General features: G+C 37.9%; 1 protein-coding gene across 2 annotated transcripts in view; it reads left to right on the top strand.

Moving 5' to 3' along the window:
• Nucleotides 1-22,948, top strand: part of ERI1 (exoribonuclease 1) — a 31,731-nt gene extending 8,783 nt beyond the window's left edge. For both annotated transcript variants that reach the window (XM_021075032.1, XM_021075033.1), the window contains 5 exons: nt 889-1,099; nt 4,790-4,873; nt 6,398-6,507; nt 10,600-10,714; nt 14,813-22,948. In XM_021075032.1, the coding sequence (XP_020930691.1) occupies nt 889-1,099; nt 4,790-4,873; nt 6,398-6,507; nt 10,600-10,714; nt 14,813-15,055 (763 nt within the window). In that variant the 3' untranslated portion in view covers nt 15,056-22,948. The remainder of the gene's footprint in view (nt 1-888; nt 1,100-4,789; nt 4,874-6,397; nt 6,508-10,599; nt 10,715-14,812) is intronic.

Below are 24,062 nucleotides of genomic sequence, written 5' to 3'. Positions count from 1 at the left end.
CTGTTTACAATTAAGAATTGTGGCACAGTGGAAACGAATCTGACCAGGAACCATGAGATTGCGGATTCCACCTCTGGCCTTGCTCAGCTGGTTAAGGATCCTGTGTTGCCGTGACCTGTGGTTAGGTTGCAGATGTGGCTTGGGTCTGGCGTTGCTGTGGCTCTGGTGTAGGCTGGCAGCTGTAGCTGTGATTCTATCCCTATCCTGGGAACCTCCGTGTGCCGCAGGTGCGGCCCTAAAAAGCAAAAAAAAAAAAAAAAAAAAAAAAAAAAGAATCTACTAACTATGACAGTGTTTTTCTGGACATGGTTTAGTCTAGGGTGTCTCCTAAATTAGTTTTCCTCCTTATATAGCTAACAGACATTCAACTTTATATATTAGACTCATAATGCTTTCATATTCATATGGATTTTTTTAGTTGTCTAACTTAACAAAAACCAAAAGAAAGGGAAGAGATAGCACAGTATGTTTAATTTTACCTGGATTTTCATTCTCTGAAATTTGTCAAAAATTTGGTCAGTAGACTAATTCAGTATTAATTTCAGTTTTTGTATCATGTTTGTCATCTTAGTGTATGAAGCAGGATGGCTGTGTAGGTGGTATGTCAATAAGGCTTATGGTTTAAAAGACCAAATATATATTTTATGTACCGTATCGCAAAAATGAAAAGTTATGTGTTAAGGAAAATCCTGATGCTGTTTTAAATGTTCTTTTTAAATTAGTTCTTTGCTAACTTAGTTTTGAGTCTTGGTTTCTTTACTTTTATTTTAGCTAGCATTTGCTAAATTATGCTGTGACTGTTAATGTTCAGTTTGGTGCCAGCAAGTAAGAGTTCAGGTTCTTGCCTATAAAATTCACCTGAGTTAATTTTATTCTCATTTTCCTTAGAGGTGTAAAGGATGTACTAAAGAAGAGACTGAAAAACTATTATAAGAAGCAGAAGCTGATGTTGAAAGAGGGCAGTTGTGCTGACAGTTACTATGACTACATCTGTATTATTGACTTCGAAGCCACTTGTGAAGAGGGTAACCCACCTGAGTTCATACATGAAATAATAGAATTTCCTGTTGTTTTACTGAATACACATACCTTAGAAATAGTAAGTCAATTTTTACATTTAAGTTTTATTTTAGCAGCAGCTATTCTGGGGTTGGGTGATACAGTGAAGGGTCCCATTTGCTGTGTTAGCTAGAATTAGAATTCTGTAGAGGGGATGTTTGCTCTTGCTGCGTACTTAATAGATAGGGTATAATAAAATAATTTTAGAGTCTGTTGCTCTCCTTTTACAGTAGCTAAAATAAAAGTATTTTTTCTGTTTGCTTAGAATCCATATCTGGCTGAATATCAGAATCTCCTGCAGATTAAAAAAAAATTACTGATACCTGGCCCTCATCCCAGAGATTCTGATTTAGTTGTTCTGTGGTAGGACCCCTGGTGTCATCTTTTTTTTTTTTTTTTTAAAGCTTCTCAGTTGGTATGCAGTTAGGGTTGAGAACCACTATGGTAGACTAATTTAAATGCTGATCTCTAAAAATAAGAAAATAAGATACGGAAATTATCTTTCAACTTAGAACTGATTATCTTTCTGGTGAAGTGTTTAATACCATTTGCCTTATAAAATATGAATGAGGATGTATTGTAATATCTCCGTATCCAGAAGTTACTTTTGTGGTATCCCCAGTTGCAACACACTGGGAGTGAGTATAAAAAGGCTTCGTGCATTAAAATGCATAGAATTTTTTGTGTTATCTGAAGTCTTTTTTAGTTATATTCTTAATCATCCTATTTATATAATTTCCTTATCCAAACAGGTCAATAAATTAAAAGGAAGAGAGTTATGATCATCAAGCTATGATCATCATCTTTCATAACTCACTAGATCTTACTTCCTCTCTCTCACTCAAGGACGTTCCTTTAGCCATTCTTCCTTATTTAGACATGAATGACTTATTGCTTTCCACTGTATTGTTCCCAGCGCATATGGACTTGTTATTTTTCACACCATAAAAAGCCTTCACTTGATCCCACTTCCCTGCCAGCTACCCAGGGCCTTTGTTCCACCATGGCAGATTTTTTTGAAAAAGTTACATGTTTTAAGTCTCTCTCTGTTTTCTCCCATACTCTCTTAAACCCACACCACTGTAGGCTTAAGTTATGTATTCCATTCCATTCACTACATTAAGATCACTCCTCAGTGTCATCTTTGACCTTCATGTAAGTCCTGGTGGAATTGACCACTCTCTCCTTGAAGCACTTTCTTCAAGTGACTGCCAGTACATCTCATTCCACTGGGTTTTCTTCAGCCTTGCTGGGTTCCCCTTCACAGTTTCCTTTGCTGATTCCTCTTTTCCCAACTTCCTAATATTTGATGCTGTAGGTTTACTCCCAGGTCGTCTTCTCTATGTAGATCCTTTCCTTTAATGATTTTGTCTTATCATCTTGTTCCATAGTTTTTAGAAACTATATGCTGATGTCTTCCGGATACATATCTTCAACTTGCTTTCTGACCCAAATCCAGACTGTTACTTAACATCTCTACTTGGACATCTAAACAGACATCTTAATGTGTCCCAAGTTGAATTTATCTTCAATCTGTTTTATCTTCAGCCTTTAGCCTTCCATGGTTTGAGGGCTGGTGACTCTCTTTAATTGCTCTCTTTAATTAACTTTGGAATTATCCTTGACTCCTTTGTTTCTCACATTACACATCCAGGCCAGCAGCGACTCTTGTTTGCTCTGTCTTCAAAATATATCCAGAACCGCACTGCATTGACTCAGCCTGAGCCCCACTGAATTCTTGTCTAGATTTGTTGTGTTCACCACTTAACCAGTTTGTTTCGATCTTGTTCCCTACAACCCATTCTCAATCTAGTGGCCAGAGTAAAATAGAAATCAGATCATTTCACTCCTCTGCTCATAGCTCTTTTATGGCTCCCCATTTAACTCAGATTAAAAGTCATATTACTTTCATGATCTGGCCTCTCATTACCTCTGATTTCACCTGCTTGCTGACCTGCTTGTTGTTTCTCAGAAGTGCCATGCGTGTTCCACCCCCTTACCTCCCAAGGCTTTAGCTCAAATTCCTTTCCTCTGGAGGTCTTGCTGCTAATTCCCTTCCTCCCTTCCATCCTCACTTCCTTCCTTCCAGGCCTTCCTTAATTCTTGCCTTCTAAATAAAGCCCAAGTGGTTCTCTGTTCAGTAGTGTAGCTTGGATACCCCCACACACCCAGTGTTTCTGATCCTTCTTTTCTACTCTGTTTTCTTTTCTACTCTGTTTTATAAGAATCTTTTAACTTATGATGTAATTTATTTAGGTGATTATTAAATATTTGGTCAACGAATACATAGTTCTCTGTAGCACCATTCTGTTAAAAGTATTACATAGTAAAATTTTATTATTAATGTCATATTTAGTATTTATTACCTGCTTGTAATGGTGAGGGAAGTTGTGACATATTTTTGAAAGATTTTCATTTAAAATTATGAAACAAAATACTGATACTTAAAAGGGTATGCACTTCATTTGTCTGTGAGATTCGGTTAAGTAGAATTTTTCCTTATGCAATATGTCTGGTAAGTAACTTTTGAAGTTCAGATGTTCTTTGCTGTTTGTTTACTCTTTTACAGTTTTTTGTAGGTGTTGATAATTAACCTGCTTAACATAGTAGTTTGTAAAAAGAATTTTATTATCACTTATTTTTCTTAATTTTTTAATATTCTACTATAGGGAATATTCTTTTGTCTTTTTCTTTATATTAACCTAGTATTAATAGTTGCTGCCAATAAATCTTTAGGCTTTGAAATTGTCTTGAATTTTTAATAAGTGGTTTAGTGTGATCTGGTTTAGGGAGGTAGCATTGGGCTCAGGAAAAAGCACTTAGAGACAGACCTGAGCCTCATAATTAACAATACTGTCCTTTATGAGCTCACGGAGTTGTTAGCATAAAATAAGGCAAGCATAGGAGTTCCCGTTGTAGTGCAATGGAAATGAATCCGACTAGGAACCATGAGGTTGCAGTTTCGATCCCTGGCCTCGCTCAGTGGGTTAAGGATCTGGCATTGCCGTGACCTGTGGTGTAGGTTGCACACGTTGCTCTGATCCTGCATTGCTGTGGCTGTAGTGTAGGCTGGCTGCTATAGTTCTTGGTTAGACTCCCAGCCTGGGAACCTCCATATGCCATGGGTGCAGCCCTAAAAAGCAAAAAATAAAATAAGGGAAGCATGAACGCGTCTTGAGGAGGTTAAATATTGCTAAGATATATAGTGTTATTAATGCCCTTTAAACTGCCACATATCATATAGTTAAATTTTGACTATTCAGAATTCAGTTTGATGGAATCTTAAAAATAAAAACTATTCAGGAGTAAATGGGAGAGCAGTAATTTGAGCTAGTTTGTTATAACGCGAAGACTGGCATTTCTTTAAAATACTTTATTATTTCAAAAGCTGTTAGTATCTTGTGTTAATAGACTTTACAGTTTCAAAATAGTGTAAAAACTCATCAACACTCTACTCCTCTGGAAAATGTTTATTTAAACTTTGGTTTGAGGACTTGGTTTTAGACACTCATTTTACCTTAAAAAGTGTTAAACTATGAAACATAATTTTTTACTAAAATTTCAGTACTCTGGGAATAGGGCATTATTCTTAAATTGTTAAAACTCTAAAAAGGTCTATGCCTTGAGCACCTGTAAAATTATAACCTAGTGTGGCTAACTTTGTCATGTATTATGTATCATGTATCTAAAGTCATAGAAAATATTTTAATTTGCTGTCCTTCCTTTGTAGGAAGATACGTTTCAGCAGTATGTGAGACCAGAGATTAACACACAACTTTCTGATTTCTGCATCAATCTAACTGGAATTACTCAGGTTATAATTCTATGTTCCTTTTTTCTAGAGTTTGAAAGGAGTTTTGAAGTTAGGGATTTATTTCATAGTTTAAGAAAATTATTGTTGTAAACAATTAAATGTGATACTTTCCTTCTTTGGTAAAGATCTTTTGTATTGTAATATTTAAAAAAACAGAAAAGCAAGTTTTAAAGCTAGTAAGATTTTTTCAGCCTTTCCTTTTAAGAAGTTGTAATGGTGAAGGTAAACATCTCATTTGTTTGGAGCATTAGTGAAATTAGTTAGCTGAGCTTTATATCCATGCTGAGCTTGGAGATAAAATTTTAAAATGTATCTATTTACAGCCTAGTTTTATATAGCTTTTTTTTAGGTCTTTGATTTTTGATTGTATTCTAATGTGGTAGATCCTTTGTTCATTTATTTAGTTCTTTGTTCATTCTTTCATTTGTTCACTCACTCAACAAATATTTGAGTGCCTGCTATGATATTTTCCAAGGTATGAGGGAGACAAAGATGGTCAAAGGAGTTTCTCCTGAGCTCTCTTAACATTTGTAAGATGGGGACAGACAGAGTAAACCAGTGGTCACAGTACAGCTAGGAAAACTGATAGTGTTTCATCAGGGTGTTATGGGCATCTGTAGAAGGAGCTCCCTGTGACAGAGGGAATGGAGGGCTCTCCTGGACAAACTCAGGTTGGTGAGCTTGGCTGAGCATATAGGTAAATAGGTAGAAGAGAATGACTGGGCATTTCAGGTCTGAAGGGCAGAACTGTAAGTGGTTTGGTGTGGTTTCAGGTGCATTATAGGCTATTGAGAAAGTAGTCACAAATAAAGCTAAAGTGATAGAGACAAGCTAGATCATGAAGGGTCTTGTGTGTCTCTGTCTGGAAAGTCTTGGAGAGTATTTGTTTTGGAAAGCTGTCAGCTTTGAGATAGGGAGACTACTCTAGAGGGCTGTGGCCCCCAGCTGAGAGGAGATTTCCCTTTTCTCCCCTCTGGAGACTCAGTAAGCCACTAAATTGAGTACTAAAAAAGAGAGAACCTCTGTGGATGATCCTAATCTTAATTTTGGGAGGAGTATGTATTTTCAGTTGAAAGCAGTCCTGGGAGTTCCCATTGCGGCACAACGGAAACGAATCTGACTAGTATCCATGAGGATGGGGGTTCAATCCCTGTCCTTGCTCAGTGGGTCAGGGATCCAGTGTTGCTGTGAGCTGTGGTGTAGGTTGCAGACACAGCTTGGATGCAGCTGTGATGTGGGCTGGCACCTATAGTTCTGATTTGACCCCTAGCCTGGGAACTTCCATGTGCTACAGGTGCAGCCCTAAAAAGCAAAAATAGAAAGCAGTCCCTAATACTTGGCTATAAACAATTTTTAATTGTCTTAAAAATGGAATTTTAGATTAGCACAGGAAACCATCAAGAGTTTACAACATCATTGATAAGACTTTTACCGTTCCTTTCCCTCCAGTGTTTGTGTCTGAGTTTTTTGTAGGACTGTGTGAAGCTAACCTGATTTTTATGTGTTTTACTTTCATATCCTCAGGATCAGGTGGACAAAGCTGATACCTTCCCTCAGGTACTAAAAAAAGTCATTGACTGGATGAAATTGAAGGAATTAGGAACAAAGTATAAGTATTCTATATTAACAGATGGGTAAGTCTTGAGGAAATTTATCTTTTTTATATACTTTTAAAAATTAAAGATATCTGTATTCATTTAACTTTTATTTTTTATTTTATTTTTTGGTCTTTTTAGGGCCGTACCCGAAGCATATTGAGGTTCCCAGGCTAGGGTTGAATTGGAGCTGTAGCTGCTGCAGGATCTGTGCTGCAACTACAACCTACACCACAGCTCACAGCAACACCAGATCCTTAACCCACTGAACGAGGCCAGGGATCGAACCCAAAACCTCATGGTTCCTAGTTGGATTTGTTTCCACTGCGCCACGATGGGAACTCCAGAAGAAGAGTAAATATTAATGTGTAAAACTAAAATGACTTTACCAAAACATTGTTTTTATCAGAACACTTCCTTGCTTAAAGAAGTCCAAACTCTTCAGTCTGGTTTTCTAGGCTCTCTCATCTAATCCCACCCTACCTGTGTAGTCTAATCTTCCTGCCATTTTTCTTTTTTACTCCAGTCAGGATGACTCATAAATCACATAGCCTATCCTTTCTTTGTGTATTCATACAACTTTCCTTTCTTCTGGAAGATTCTTTTCCTTGACTATTTTATTATTATTATTATTATTGTTAGCTTTCTTTTTTTAGGGCCACAACCGAGGCATATGGAGGTTCCCAGGCTAGGGGTCAAATCGGAGCTACAGCTGCCAGCCTATGCCACAGCCACAGCAATGCCAGATCCCAGCTGCGTCCGTGGCCTACACCACAGCAACACTGGATCCTTAACCCACTGAGTGAGGCCAGGTATTGAACCTACAATCTCATGGTTCCTAGTTGGATTCATTTCTGCTGCTCCATGACGGGAACTCCTATTTCTTTATTATTACTCAAAGCCCTTTATAGTGTCTTTTACTCCAGACACACTGACTTACATTGATCTTTTTCTTGAAGTCCTACAACCTCTGTGATATGGACCATTCATGTTGGCATCTGACTAAATAGTCTGATAACTTCATGTGTGTAAGACTTATGTTTGCAAGGGGATTAAAAACATGCTCCAAAAGCATTAAATGAAAAGCCAAGTGGGGAGATGAGAGAGCTTTAAACAAGGATTATAGGCATCGTGCTGAAGCAGCTCTTATACTGCATGCTGTTGGTTGAAGAAGAAAGTCCCAATTAACAGCCGTTTCAAATTGTGGATAATTGGACAGTAAAGCTGAGGTGTCATGTACATGAAGGGTTTAGAGGCCCTCACGTACAGTAGGAGAACATCACATCAAAATAGAACTTTGGGAAAATGTTGATGGGTCTCTTAAGAAATCTGTTACTGATTTTCAACATGAATGAGCAGTGTTCCTGGTAGAGTTGTAACAGAGCGTATGCACTTCTGTAAAAACCTCATGTTCTGGAGCAGAGCATTCAAAACCTGTGCAATTTTACAGCCAGATTACTAACAAAACAATAACTGATACCCCTAGAAATAGTTTGCACAGCCCAGGCAAGCAGCTTGGGGTCTGTGGAAGTTGCCTCAAAGGATGTTACAAATGCACAGATGCCAGAGAAGCTTGGGAATAGGCATTTTGTTTTTAATTTTCTTAGCATATACTTACAAGTACTCCTGTTGCTGGTATAGCAGCTTAGCTGAGAGCTTTTTCTTTTCTGCTAAAGGTTATAATTTCTACTGCTGTGATTCTGATTGCATTCGACTAGGAGAAACCATGTGTGAACTAATGCAGTTTCTACATTGTACAGTCAGGATTATCCTAAACTACCTAGGTTTATTGGTGTTGTAGAAACACATGCTATGGCATGTGTTCCCTTTTCTCCAGCACTTGTTTTTTTTTTTTTTTTTAGGTCTGCATCTGCGGCAAATGGAAGTTCCCAGGCTAGGGATTGATATGGAGCTGCAGCTGCCAGCCACAGCCATAGCAATGCCAGATCCTAGCTGCTTCTGCAGTCTGTACCACAGTTCACAGGCAATGCTGGATCCTTAATCCACTGAGTGGGGCCAGGGATCAAACCCACATCTTCATGGATACTAGTTGGGTTCTTGCTGAGCCACAACAGGAACGCCTAACTTATTTTTAAATTTTATAATGATTTTTATTTTTTCCATTATAGCTGGTTTACAGTGTTCTGTCAATTTTCTACTGTACAGCAAGGTGACCCAGTTATACATACATGTATACATTCTTTTTTCTCACATTATCATGCTCCATCATAAGCGAATAGATATAGTTACCAGTGCTATACAGCAGGACCTCATTCCAAAGGCAATAGTTTGCATCTGTTAATCCCAAATTCCCAGTCCATCCTACTCCTTCCCCCTCGGCAACCACAAGTCTGTTCTCCATGTCCATGATTTTCTTTTCTGTGGAAAGGTTCATTTGTGCCTTATATTAGATTCCAGATGTAAGTGATATCATATGGTATTTCTCTTTCTGACTTACTTCACTCAGGATGAGAGTCTCCAGTTCCATCCATGTTGGTGCACATCGTGTTATTTTGTTCTTTTTGATGGCTGAGTAGTATTCCATTGTGTATATATACCACATCTTCCTAATCCAATCATCTGTCAATGGACATTTGGGTTGTTTCCATGTGTTAGCTATTGTGAATAGTGCTGCAGTGAACATGTGGGTGCATGTGTTTTTTAAAAGGAAAGTTTTGTCCAGATATATGCCCAAGAGTGGGATTTCTGGGTCATATGGTAGTTCTATGTATAGATTTCTAAGGTACCTCCATACTGTTTTCCATAGTGGTTATACCAGTTTACATTCCCAGCAACAGTACAGGAGGGTTCCCTTTTCTCCAGCACTTGTTATTTGTGGACTTGTTAATAATGGCCATTCTGATTGGTGTGAGGTAGTACCTCATGGTAGTTTTGATTTGCAACTTCTTGATAATCAGCTACTTTTCTCTCTCAACTATCATGTTCATTTGTTTGTATCTTTTGTTTTATATCAAAACATACCCTGATACCCAAAACATACTCAGAGAAATTCATGTTATGATAAACCTGGCATTGAAATTAAGCTGAGCAGTTATTTTAGAATTGTGAAAAAATCCTGAAGATAGAGGTGTGCCCAGGTAATCAGAACCTTAAAAATGGTCAAGATAAGCCCAATGAGAATTAGTTTGTGAAAAAAATTAGTATATTCAACTTCCACTTTTCTTTGTTTTTCAAAATTAATTAATTAATTTATTGGCCTCACTTGCAGCATGCAGAAGTTGCCCAGCCAGGGATCAAACCCTTACCACAGCAGTGACCTGAGCCCCAACACTGACAATGCTGGTTTCTTAACCCACTGAGCCATGAGGGAACTCCTGTTTTTCAAAGTTTACTTATTTGTTTGTTTTTTGCTTTGTAGGGCTGTACCCACAGCATTTGGAGGTTCCCAGGCTAGGAGTCAAATCGGATCTACAACTGCCGGCCTACACCACAGCCACAGCAGTGCCAGATCGAAGTCTATACCACAGCTCACAGTAACACCAGATTCTTAATCTCCTGAGCAAGGCCAAGGATGGAACCCGCAAGCTCATGGTTCCTGGTCAGATTTGTTTCTGCTGCACAACAGTGGGAACTCCTAAAGTTTTATTTTTGAATTATTATTTTGGAGGAAGAGGTTAATTTTATAAGCTTGATGTTATGGTGATGGGTGAATATTTTTGAATTATTATTTTGGAGGAAGAGGGTAATTTTATAAGCTTGATGTTATGGTGATGGGTGAATATTCACACATTTTAAGAATGACTTAAAATCCTCATTTTTAATAATAGTGTATCATTGGAGTTCCCGTCGTGGCTCAGTGGCTAACGAATCTGACTAGGAACTATGAGGTTGCGGGTTAGATACCTGGCCTTGCTCTGGGTTAAGGATCCGGCGTTGCCATGAGCTGTGGTGTAGTTTGCAGATGTGGCTCGGATCCCACATTGCTGTGGCTGTGGCGTAGGCCGGTGGCTGTAGCTATAGCTCCGATTTGACCCCTAGCCTGGGAACCTCCATATGCCACAGGAGCAACCCAAGAAATGGCAAAAAGACAAAAAAAAAGACCAAAAAAAAAAAAAAAAAAAAGAATAGTATATCATTTATTTAATCCATTTTTTTCCCCCTGTTTTTAAGTTCATGGGATATGAGTAAGTTCCTGAACATTCAGTGCCGGCTAAGTAGGCTTAAATATCCACCTTTTGCCAAAAAATGGATCAATATTCGGAAGTCATATGGAAACTTTTATAAGGTAAGATTTCTATTTTGATTATAGTGTTCTTGATAAGTTTATCATACTTTGTGGGTACATAAAGTTGTAATTTACTGTGTGCTTTACACAGAAAAAGGTCATATAATTCGTTGTTATTGTTTGGATTCCAAATTAGTTATGTTTTTGTGAGTTTAGAAAAATAAACTATTTTCCTCACTCAACTTGTTACTTAAATAGGGCAACTATATATATATATATATATATATATACAATCTTCAATAACAGATTTGAACCTGTGGGGGTATTCAGTACATGAATTGTGTGTGAGACAAATGCTGATTTTTAATTTTAATTTTATTAAAGTTAATACTTGTGAATAGTTTAAATTTTTAAAAATAGTACTGCAAGTCTTGTAACAAATGGCAGTTTTTTCACTATGGCCCTCACCAGTACTGCTTCCTATTCTCCAGAGGCAGACACTTTCAACTTTTTAAAGCTATGTCTTCTCATCTTAACTTTCCTTTATCTAAATTATATGGTTATGCTGCTTCTTGTTTTTTTTGTTTGTTTTTTTGTCTTTTGTCTCTTCAGGGCCTCACCTGCAGCACATGGAGGTTCCCAGGCTAGGGGTCTAATCGGACATGTAGCTGCCAGCCTATGCCACAGCCACAGCAAAGCCAGATCCGAGCCATGTCTGCAACCTACACCACAGCTCACGGCAACGCCGGATCCTTAACCCACTGAGCAAGGCCAGGGAATCAAACCTGCAGCCTCATGGTTCCTAGTTAGATTCCTTTCTGCTGCACCAGGAGGGGAACTCCTGCTTCTTGATTTTAAAGTCTCAAGTGTCTGCTGAGTTCCTGTAATGGAAAGTGAAGGTGTAGCTCTGTTAAAAAGCCATCATTCCTGGATGTCCTTCCCCTCCCTGCGTCTTTCTGAGTTATATTAGCTTTATAATCAAATCACTATTTCAGTATTTACATTTCCTTTTTTGGGCCACACCCTTGGCATATGGAGGTTCCCAGGCTAGGGGTTGAATTGGAGCTGTAGCTACTGGCGAACACCACAGCCACAGCAACATGGGATCTGAGCCCCGTATGTGACCTACACCACAGCTCCTGGCAATGCCAGATCCTTAATCCACTGAGCAAGGCCAGGGATCAAACCTGCATCCTCATGGATGCTAGTCAGATTCGTTTCTGCTGAGCCACAAGGGAAACTCCAGTATTTACATTTGTTTTAACTGTAGAGAGTGTTCACAACTTCTCCCCAGATTTAGTAATTGACTTCTTTAGTTGTTTTATTACCCCGTTTCTCTCCACTCAACCTGTTAATCACTTCTCAGTTTTCAAAACACTCAGGTGATCTGTCAGTCCCCCCCCCCCCCCCCCCCGCTTTTCCTTGGAGACTATCTTTCTGGAGCCTTTAATTCTGTTCTAATCTGAACTGTTTGGGCTGCTTCTGAAATCATCCTAGATTCCTTTTGCTTCACTATTATGTGTTATTCTTGTGTCATCTTTTTACCTTTACAACCTCATTTTGGTGAGGCATATCCTAACATAGGTTCATGAAAAAGGTGCTGTTGTTTAAAAACTTTTTTTTTGTGGTTTTAGCATTTAAAAAAATTGAAAGCTATGCCTACAGAAAAGTAGATTTTGACAGACTGTTTTAAAGTAAAACTTTTGTATTTGTTTTTTGTTGTCGTTGTTTTGTTTGTTTTTTTCATTTTTGGGCGCCTCTTGGCATATGAAGCTCCCAGGCCAGGGATTAGATCAAGCTGTAGTCTCAACCTAAGCTGCAGCTGGGGCAACACTATGTCCTTACCTCACTGTCCGGGATGGGGATTGAACCTGTGTCCCAGCATTCCCAAGATGCCACCTATTCTGTTGCACCACAGCAGGAGCTCCTAAAATCCCTTGTAAATTCCACCCACTTAACTCCCTTCCTTCCTCCCAGAACTCCTGTAATCCATACTTTCATGGGAATCATTTTCTGGTTTTCCTTATAACTTTAGTATCTCTGTGTTGATCCTTATAGCATATAGTTCAGTTTTGCCTGTTTTTGAACAAGGTATATTAGTATCACAGTGGGTATATTATTTATTTTGCTTTTTTCCTAAACATTATGTTTGATGTTCATCCTTGTGTATGTAGCAAGTGTAGTTTGTTTATTTTATTACTGTATAGAATTATATTGTGACTGTACCAGAGTTTATTTCTTCTACTTTGGCTGACCATTTGATGGTTTTCACATTTTGGGGCTTTTGTGAACAGTGGTGCTATAAACATTCTTGTTCATATCTTCTGGTTCATTGTGCACCCATTTCTCCAGAGTATAAACTTAGGAGCTGAGGAGCTCCTGTCATAGGGCAGTGGAAACGAATCCAACTAGGAACCATGCGGGTTCTATCCCTGGCCTCGATCAGTGGGTTAAGGATCCTGTGTTGCCATGAGCTGTGGTGTACGTTGCGGATGAGGCTCGGATCTGGTATTGCTGTGGCTGTGGCATAGGCCAGCAGCTACATGTCCGATTAGACCTCTAGCCTGGGAACCTCCATGTGCTGCAGGTGAGGCCCTAAAAAGACAAAGGACAAAAATAAATAAACAAACTTAGGAGCTGAATTGTTGAGTTACAGGATATGTACCACATTGACATTACATGATAATGCAAAAGTAGTTTTCCAAAGTGGTTGTACCAATTTATACTCTCACAAGAAGTGTCTATGAGTTTACAATTGCTCCATGTTTTTGTCAGCATCTGGTATTACCATACATTTGAAATGTTTGTAGATGTATGTATATTGCCATCTCATTGAGGTTCTAATTTGCATTTGTCTAATTATGCATGAAATTGAGGTCTTTTCCCTATGATTATTAGTCATTTGGATTTCTTCTATTCATAGGATAGGTTGTGTGTTTCTAGGAATAGTCCATTTCAAGTTATTCAGTGTGTTAGAAAAGGTACTTTTAGAAGTGCATTTTCTGGATGATGTTTAGTGGAAGGCTCAGGATGCATTGGCAGTATTGCAGCTTAGGATAATCGTTGATGTTTATCTTGGTGCTTTTATGTCATTTGCTCTGTGATTCTCCCAGTAGCCCAGTGAGTAAACAGTATAACTATTACTGTCATTTTACAGTGGCTCTAAGATGCATAGGTGACAAAGCCAGCTATATACAACCACATCATGTCAAACTTATCAAATTTTCTTCCTGGTAGGGATATACAGAAGACAAAGTAGTGGTTCTCAAAAGTGGAGGACATGTTGGAATTTGGGGAGTGTCTGAGATTTTTATATTTATCAAAATGGAGCAAGTATTTAAATAGGTCTAAAATAGCATATGTTCTCTTTCATTCTGGACCTTTATTACCTTTAGTCATCTAGAAAAGCCAGATATTCTTTCACTGTATCTAAGGAGTCAGTCAAGTAAAATAATACATTATGGAAAAATGCCATTCAAAAGAATTAGTTTGGGTTAAAATGGTAGATGTTCAGAACAATCATTTCTTTTCATAAATTATTCATTAAATTACAAAACTGTAGACTTTTTAGATGTCTTAAGGATTCCATCTGTGTTGTGTATTTTTATCTAAAATTCTTTTTTTTTTTTTTTGTCTTTTCTAGGGCTGCTTCCCGCAGCATATGGAGGTTCCCAGGCTAGGGGTCTAATCGGAGCTGTAGCTGCCAGCCTATGCCACAGCCACAGCAACGCCAGATCCAAGCCATGTCTGCGACCTACACCACGGCTCATGGCATCGCCGGTTCCTTAACCCACTGAGCGAGGCTAGGGATCGAACCTGCAACCTCATGGTTCCTAGTCGGGTTTGTTAACCACTGCGCCACGATGGGAACTCCTTTTTTTTTTTTTTTTTTTTTGGTAAAATTCTAATGTATTTTTAAAAAGCTCTGAGAAATAGCAACAACAACAACAACAACAAAAAAGACAAAAGACAAAAAAAAAAAAAAAAAAAAAAAAGCTCTGAAGGTTTGCTCTTTATTTGCTTCATTTAACCCAGAGTGTTTGTCCTTTGCCTAACTTTATTTAGCTATTACTATTAATTTGCAACTTCTTTTTCCACTTCACAGTGACATGCAGAATAGTATCGAATTATTTTCTAAGCTGTTTGTTTATTTTTCAGGTTCCTAGAAGCCAAACCAAGCTAACAATAATGCTTGAAAAACTCGGAATGGATTATGATGGGCGACCTCACAGTGGTCTTGATGACTCTAAGAACATTGCCCGAATAGCTGTTCGAATGCTTCAGGATGGGTGTGAACTCCGGGTTAATGAGAAAATGCATGCAGGACAGCTAATGAGTGTGTCCTCTTCGCTACCAATAGAGGGCACCCCAGCTCCACAAATGCCCCATTCCAGAAAATAACAGCACTTTTGCTCTTTTGCCCGTGGATCATTCACTCTAACTGGAGCTGCTACCAAAGAGGTAGCAGATGAATACTTATTGAATTAGTCCTGCAGTGCAAAACTTAAGCACCTTAAACATTTAAAATCTTATTTCAGTTATAGATAGATGCATATATATGTGAACAGTTCTGTGGGGAGGGCATATTGAATTTTTTGTCATCAGCACTTTTGATATGAGCAGTATTTGTTACACAGTAGCAGTTCCTGCTTAGAACTGAATTTGTAATTTAAGGTGTCCAAGATGTGTTCTTTTTGGTTTTAAAATGTTGGCTCTCCCCTTGAATGTCATTTCTTATTGATGTTAAAATATGTAAAATGTATTTCTACATTAACAGCATTAGATCAGATTATTTCTTAAAATACAGAAAAGATGGGAAAGATAGGCCCTATATAGCCTTTGGTTTTTAAGAGTATCATAGTCTTTTTGGTTTTTGGAGTTTCTTTGTGAAGGTCAGCTGCGAGTGGTGAATTTCATAAAGTACTTGGTACACATATCTGCCTGTGGGTTTTTTTTTTCATAATTGAAAGACCTGTGATAGATTATAGGATCTCATTAGAAATGCAGGTACTCATGAGGTTAATAGAAAGTCAAAAGAAAATACCATCTAAGGAAATGTAAAGGCTACAGCTTAAACTTTATAATGTATAAATAAATCATTGGGGGTTTTTGGATTAGTGGGGTTTTTTATTTTATTGTTGTTCCCCTTCCTCTTAGGTCATATATCTGTCCTAATTCTTAAATCTAAGAGACCACGTTTCGAGTTAGACTTAATTTTTGTATTTGTAATGAACATTAAGAGTGAGGCTAATAAAGTCAATGTTTTTTTTTAAACTATATCTTATATTTTATTATTATAAATTGATTTTACATAGTGAGTGACCACAAAATGTTGAATAGTTAATTCTTAACTAATTCTGAGAACAAAAGTTGTTTATGGAATTTAGAAAGTAAAATTCTCCTTACCTAGAAGCTAAAAATGCATATCTTTGGAACTAGATTTCCCCCTGTAGCTTTCTTGGAACAATTTCATTGGCATTGTTTCTTATCATTTACTTTCTAATAATAATTGTGATGTGGGGCACAGTCTTTAAGATATTAACCTGCTGTGGCCCCTTTTGCCTGGCAAAGCAATAAAGCTATCTTTTTCTCCTTAACCTCCCCTCCCCCCAAATTTGTGATGCTAGTTTTTTTTAATGGTTTATGCATTATAATCAAATGAATTGTATACGGTCTTCCAACACAGATGCATAGGATAAAAGTAGGCATTTTTCTTGGTATGAGAATTCTCCACACAGTGCTATAGGCTTTTTGCTTGAAAGAGTGAATTTCTGCTGTTAAGCAACAGTTGTAGAATCAGCATCATAATGAATAACAAGTGGATAACAGAAGGTACAAGAATATACAATGCCCTTAGACAAACTTAGATACAGATTATAGTAAAACCAGGAAATCTAGATGTTTTAGGTTTACACAATAAACTCTAGGGGTGAAGTGGATATAGGCTGAAGATTTTTGTGACTCTCTAATAGCATAGTACGATATACCATAAAGTATTACTTGACATTTTAAAGCAGGTCCTTTAAATTCTGAGTTACTGTGCCAGGGCCAAGTAGTAGAGAACAACAAATCATTACCAAGGTGTGGATCCACTCACACTCCTTGGGGGATTTTTCCACATAGCTTTCTTACCATAGAATTCAAATTCATGCTGCAGCTTCCAGAGCTACTCACAATAGCAAAAAATTGCAATATTACAATTTTACAAATGGGAATATTACATTGCCCTCTTCCTTTGTTTTTAAGTTAAGCTGCTAATCTTTTTGCCTATTTTTCTTGTTGCCAAGTACCAACAAGCTCGTTTTATATGTCTTTTTAAGATCTTCAACATTATAAGCGTTCATTATCCTCTTGGCTCAACCAAATGTCTTGTGATGCTTTACTGTACTAATTTTTTTAAACTTTACTGAGGAATAATTAGCAGATATGTATATATTTAAGTATAAATGTGATAATTTGATAGATATCGTGGAATGGTACCAAGGTCAAGATAATTAACACATCACCTCATGTAGTTAGCTGCTTCTTTTTTTTTTTTGTTTGTTTGTTTTTGTTTGATGGTCAGAATGCTTGAGGTCTACTCTCGGCAGCTTTCAGGTATACAGTACCAAATTAACTATAGTCACAATACTGTACATTACATTCTCAGAGATTATTCATTGTAAAACTGAAAATGTGTATCCTTTGACCTACATTGCCCCATTTCTACCATCCCCACCCTTTGGCAACAGATGTTCTATTGTTTCTGTGAAATTGCTTTTTTTTTCTTTTTCCTCTAGATTCCACATGTAAGTGATACCATACAGTATTTGTTTTCTTCATCTGGCTTATTTCATTTACACCTCCAGGTTCATCCACATTGTCACAAATGGTAGGATATCCTTCATTTTTTTATGGCTAAATAAATTCCTCTGTGTGTGTGTGTGTGTGTGTACCATTTTTGTTTGTTTCAGGGTATAAAAGTACTCTTTTGAGAGTTCATTTTTGACTTCTCCTTTGACCCATTAGTTAGCTCAGAAGTGTGTTGTGTAATTTCCACATATTTATGAACTTTCTTCCTTTCCTTTTATCGATTTCTAGTTTTATATGATTGCAGTTAGAAAAGATAATTGATGTGGTTTCTGTTGTCTTAAATTTGTTGTGATTTATTTTGTGACCTCACATATGATCTATCCTAAGAATGTTCCTTGTGTGCTTGAGAAGAATATGTACAGTTATACCTCAGAGATGTTGTAGGTTTGGTTCCAGACCACTACAATAAAGTGATTATGATAAAGTGAGTCACATGAATTTTTTGGTGTATTAACATTATACTGTAGTTTAGTGTGCAGTAGCATTATGTCTAAAAAATGTACATACCTTAATTAAAAAATACTTTCATTGGAGTTCCCGTCATGGCTCAGTGGAAATGAATCTGACTAGTATCCATGAGGACACAGGTTCGATTCCTGGGACTTGCTTAGTAGGTTAAGGATCTGGCATTGCTGTGGTTGTGGTGTAGGCTGGCAGCTGCAGCTCTGATTCAGCCCCTAGCCTGGGAACCTCCATATGCCATGGGTGCAGCCCTAAAAAAAACTTTTATTAAAGCTAAAAAATTCTAACGTCATCTGAGCCTTCAGTGAGTTGTAATTTTTTTTGCTAGTGGAGGATCCTTCCTTGATGTTGATGGCTGCTGACTGATCAGGGTGGTAGTTGGTGAAGGTTAAAGTGGCTGTGACAGTTTCTTAAGACAGCAATGAAAGTTTGCCACATTGATTGACTCCTGTTTTCACAATTTCGCCATAGCATGCAGTCCTGTTTGGTAGCATTTTATCTACCTTTCAAAACTGGAATCAGTCCTCTCAAACCCTGTCACTGCTTTATCAGCTAATTGTAATACTCTAAATCCTTATTGTCATTTCAACAATCTTCATGGCATTTTCAACAGGAGTAGATTCTGTCTCAAGAAACCACTTTCTTTGCTCATCTGTACAAAGCAGCTTCTCATCCATTGGTTTTCATCATGAGGTTTCAGCAATTCATTCACATCTTTAGGCTCCATTTCTGATTCTAGTTTTCTTGCTATTTCCACTACGTCTGCAGTTACTTCCTCCACTGAAGTCTTGAACCCTTCAAAGTTATCTTTGGGAGTTGGAATAAACTTCTTACAAATTTCTGTGAATGTTGCTACTTTGACCTGTTCCCATGAATTTTTAATGTTCTTTTTTTTTTGTCTTTTTGCCTTTTCTAGGGCCACTTCTGTGGCATATGGAGGTTCCCAGGCTAGGGATCTAATCAGAGCTGTAGCCGCCGGCCTACAACAGAGCCACAGCAACGTGGGATCTGAGCCTCGTGTTCAACCTACAGCACAGTTCACAGCAACGCCAGATCCTTAACCCACTGAGCAAGGCCAGGGATTGAACCCGCAACCTCATAGTTCCTAGTTGGATTCGTTAACCACTGAGCCACAACGGGAACTCCGAATTTTGAATGTTCTAATTGCATCTAGAAGTGAATCCTTTCCAGGAGGTTTTCAATTGACTTTGCCCAGATCCATCAGATTGGAAATGTATTCCTTTTTTATTTTTGTTTTGTCTTTTGTCTTTTTAGGACCACACCCATGGCATATGGAGGTTCCCAGGCTAGAGATCTCATCGGAGCTATAGCTGCCGGCCTACACCACAGCCATAGCAACGCCAGATCCAAGCCACGTTTGTGACCTACACCACAGCTCACGGCAATGCCAGATCCTTAACCCACTGAGCAAAGCCAGGGATCGAACCCGCAACCTCGTGGTTCCTAGTCGGATTTGTTTCCGCTGTGCCATGAGGCGAACTCCTTAAAGGATAAGACCTTAAAGTAGGAATATTCCCTGATCCATAGGCTGCAGAATGGATATTGTGTTAGCAAGCATGAAAACAACGTTGATCTTGTTGTATATCTCCATCAGAGGTCTTGGGTGACATGGTGACTTGTTGATGAGCAGTAATGTTCTGAAAGGAATCTTTTTCTGAGCAGTAGGTCTCAACAGTGAGTTTAAAATATTCAGTAAACCTTGTTGTAGAAATATGCTGTCATCCAAGTTTTGTTGTTTTATAGAGCACAGACAGAGTAGATTGTCATCATTCTTGAAGGCCCTGGGAGTTTCAGTGTGGCAGATAATGGCTTCAGCTTTAAGTCACCAGCTGCATTATCCCCTAAGAAGAGAGTTGGCCTGCGCTTTGAAGCTTTGCAGCTAGGCATTGACTTCTCTCTAGCTGTGAAAGCCCTAGATGGCATCTTTTTCCAATAGAAGGTAGTTTTATCTACATCGAAAATCTGTTGTTTGGTGTAGCCACCCTATTAAGTATCTTAGTTAGATCCTCTGCATAACTTGCTGCAGCTTCTACATCAGCACTTGCAGCTTCACCTTACACTTTTATATTATGAAGACAGCTTCTTTCTTTAAACCTCATGAACCAGCCTTTGCTGGCTTCACACTTTTCTTCTGCAGCTTCATTTCTTTCAGCCTTCGTAGAATTGAAAAGAGGACCTTACTTTGGGCTATACTTTGACTTAAGGGAATGTTGTGGCTAGTTTGGTCTATCCAGACCACAAAACTTTATCAACAATAAGGCTGTTTCACTTTCTTATCAATTCATGTGTTCATTTTTAATTTCCTTCAAGAATTTTTCCTTTGCATTCACAAGTTGGTTGTTCAGTGCAAGAGGCCTAGCTTTTGGCCTATCTTGACTTTTGACATGCCTTTCTCACTAAGCTTAATCATTTCTAGCTTTTGATTTAAAGTGAGAGATGTGCAATTCTTCCTTTCATTTGAACAATTAGAAGCCATTACAGAGTTTTTAATTGGCCTAATTTCAATATTGTTGTATCTCCGGGAATAGGGAGGCCTGGATAGGGAAAGCCATGGGAACAGCTGATCTGTAGAGCAGTCGGAACACACATAACATTTATGGATTAAGTTTACTGTTTAATATGGACACCGTCTGTGCTTCAAAACAATTACTGCAGTAATAGCAAAGATTACTGGTCACAGATCACTGTAACAAACATAACAATGAAAATGTTTGAAATGTTGCAAGAATTACCAAAATATAACACAGAGGCACAAAGTGAGCAAATGCTGTTGGAAAAATGGCATTGATGAATTTGCTTAACACAGCATTGCTACAAACCTTCAATTAAAAAAAAAAGGTGCAGTATCTGTGGGGTACCATAAAGCAAAGTGCAACAAAATGAGGTATGCCTGTATTCTGCAGCTGTTAGATGGAATGATCTGTATATGTATGCTGGGTCCACTTGTCCTAAAGTGTCATTCAAGTCCATTATTTTCTTAATTGATTTTCTGTCTGAATAATCATTGATCCCATTGTTGACAGTGGAATTTTGAAATCCTCTACTCTTACTGCATTGCTTTGTTTTTGCTTTCAGATCTGTTAATAATTGTTTAATATATTTAGGTGCCCCAGTATTGGTATGTACATATTTACAATTGTTATATCCTTTTAAAATTAATTCAGACCTCTTAATTATATAATGACCTTTGTTTTTGTTAAGCTTTATGTTAAAGTCTGTTTTGTTTGATATAATTATAGCTACTCCTCTCTTTTGTTTTCCATTTTAATGGACTATCTTTTTCCTTCCCTTTACTTTTAGCTTGTAAGGGTCCTTAAAGCATAAGTGAGTCTCTTGTAGTGAGCATATAATTAGGTCTTGTTTTTATACCTATTCAACCACTCTATGTCTTTCAATTATAAAAACAATTTACAGGGAGTTCCTGTCGTGGCTCATTGGTAACGAACCCAACTAGGATCCATGAGGATGCAGGTTTGATCCCTGGCCTTGCTCAGTGGGTTAAGGGCCCGGTGTTGCTGTGAGCTGTGGCATAGCTCCAATTTGACCCCTAGCCTGGGAATTTCCATATGCTGAGGGTGCAGCCCTAAAAAAAAAAAAAAAAAAAAAAAAAAAAAATTACGTTTAGATTAATTATTGATGGGTAAGAATTTATTATCTCCATTTTGTTAATTGCCTGTGATTATTTTGTGATTCCTTTGTTCCTCTCTTTGTGTTTGTCTTTGGGAGTTGATATTTTTGTAGCAGTATGCTTTGACTCTTTTCTCTTTATCACTTGTGTGTCTGTTCTGTGCTTTGTCTTTGTGATTACCATGAGGCTATCATTATAAAGTTGACCCTTGAGTAATGTGGGTTTGAACTGCATGGGTCCATTTATATGTGGATTTTTTTTCCGGTAGTAAATATTACAGTCCTCATATGATATGCATTTGGTTAAATCTGTGGATATGGAATGGTAGATATGGAGGAACCAAGTATATAGAGGACCAACTGTAAGTTATACACAGAATTTCAATTGCATGAGGGTCAGCAACCCTAACTTCTGCATTGTTCAAGGGTCAACTGTACATCTTATAATTATGATAGTCTTTTAAACAGGCTGGTAACAACTGCACTTAATTGCATAAAAAAGTTCTGCACATTTGCTTATCCTACCCCCACATTTTATGTTGTTGTTTCATTTTATGTCTTTTTATGTTGTGTATACATTAACAAAGTATTTTATTTTTAATACTTTTGTACCTTAATCTGTGTGCTTGAGTTAAAATAGATTTATTTATTTATTTATTTATTTATTGTCTTTTGTCCTTTTAGGGCCGCACCTGTGGCGCATGGAGGTTCCCAGGCTAGGGGTCTAATCAGAGCTACGGCTCCCGGCCTACACCAGAGCCACAGCAACGCCAGATCTGAGCCACGTCTGCAACCTACACCACAGCTCACGGCAACACCAGATCCTTAACCCACTGAGCGAGGCCAGGAATCAAATCCACAACCTCATGGATGCCAGTTGGATTTGTTTCCGCTGAGCTACAATGGGAACTCCCTTCTCTCCTCAGATTTCTATAATGCAAATATTGTTTCACTTGATCTTGTGCCATAATTCCCCAGAGGCTGCTTAAGAAACAAATGTTGTTTAATATTCCAGAAAATCAAAAATATTAGTTAATACTTTACTCTTGTCAGTTTTTATTTTTTACTGATGGTATTGCTGTTATTATATACTACATACTATAACTAATATTTATTAATAATAATTTATTTACAAACAACTCTTTGCTATTTCCTTAAGCATTAGCTGTGTTAATTTCCTTGCTTTCTACTTTTCACTTATTGTAACATATTCACATACTGTATTATTTGAAATCCACAATCTTTAGAACCAACTGAGGTGTATATTGGAGCACTGTATTCTGTTTGTGTTCTTTTAGATAAAATACTAAAAAACACTTGCTGTGCAAAAAACCTGTTTTCTGAAGTTTTTTTGCCTAGAGATAGACCAGTTTAAACTCCTTTATAGGAATAAGTTTCTACCTGGATTTAAGTGAAAAACCATGAGAGATGGTATCTTTGAAGACTAATTTCAATGGTTGCTTTTTAAAGATAGGACCCATTGACTTGCTCTCTTCAGCATATCATCATGAATATTACCCCCAATATGATTATGCAAAATAGAATAATTTGAAGGAGAGGAAGAGAGCTGGTTGTAAAATTACTAAGGAGGGGAGGAGGCAGTGTGGTCACAATGAGTGTACATTTGGCATAGGCTATGGGTGGGGTTACCAAAAGAAACTCCCAGCCTCTTGTATGAGCCTGCCTGTGTGTGCTGGAAAAGCCTGATAGGATCTGTTTATTATGGAACAGGGGTTAGCAATCTGCTACCTCTGAGCCAGATGTAGCCCACTGCCTTTTTTTTTTTTTTTGGCTACCCTGAGGCATATGGAGTTCCTGGACCAGGGACCAGATCTGAGCCACAATTGTGACCTATGTCGCAGCTGCATCAATACCAGATCCTTTAACTCACCGTGCTAGGTTGGGGATTGAACCAATGTCCTGGCGCTACAGAGATGTTGCCAATCCTTTAGCGCTACATCGGGAACCCTCCCCCACCCCAACTGCCTATTTTTGGGTGGCCTTCCAACCGAGTATAGCTTTTACGTTTTTAAAAGATTGAAAAAAATCAAAAGAAGAATAATACTCAGTAGCAAGAAAATTATATAGAATTCAATTTCAGTTTCTGTAAAGTGTTGGTGGAGCAGAGCTACTACCACGCTCATTTGTTTACATGTTATCTCTGGCTGCTTTTGTGCTACAATAGCAAAATTGAGTAGTTACAAACAGAGACCATCTGACCAGCAAGGCTGAAAATAGTATTGTCTAGCCTTTGCAGAAAAAGTTTACCTATCCTTATGCCCTACCTCCCTTGATCTAGAGCTATGTATAAGTTCCATCAGTAAATAAGAAGTCAACTGTGGTAAATGATAACTTAGAGCTGGATGCTCAGGTATAATAACAATCAGACCTGAATTTGAACACTGAAAGTGCTTTAATCCATTTTTTAGTAGGCCGTGCACTATTG

The sequence above is a fragment of the Sus scrofa genome, chromosome 15, assembly GCF_000003025.6.
Source record: "Sus scrofa isolate TJ Tabasco breed Duroc chromosome 15, Sscrofa11.1, whole genome shotgun sequence".
In the NCBI taxonomy this organism is placed as follows: domain Eukaryota; kingdom Metazoa; phylum Chordata; class Mammalia; order Artiodactyla; family Suidae; genus Sus; species Sus scrofa.
Note: the sequence above shows the minus strand (reverse complement) of the source record. Positions and strands in the feature narration are given on the sequence as shown.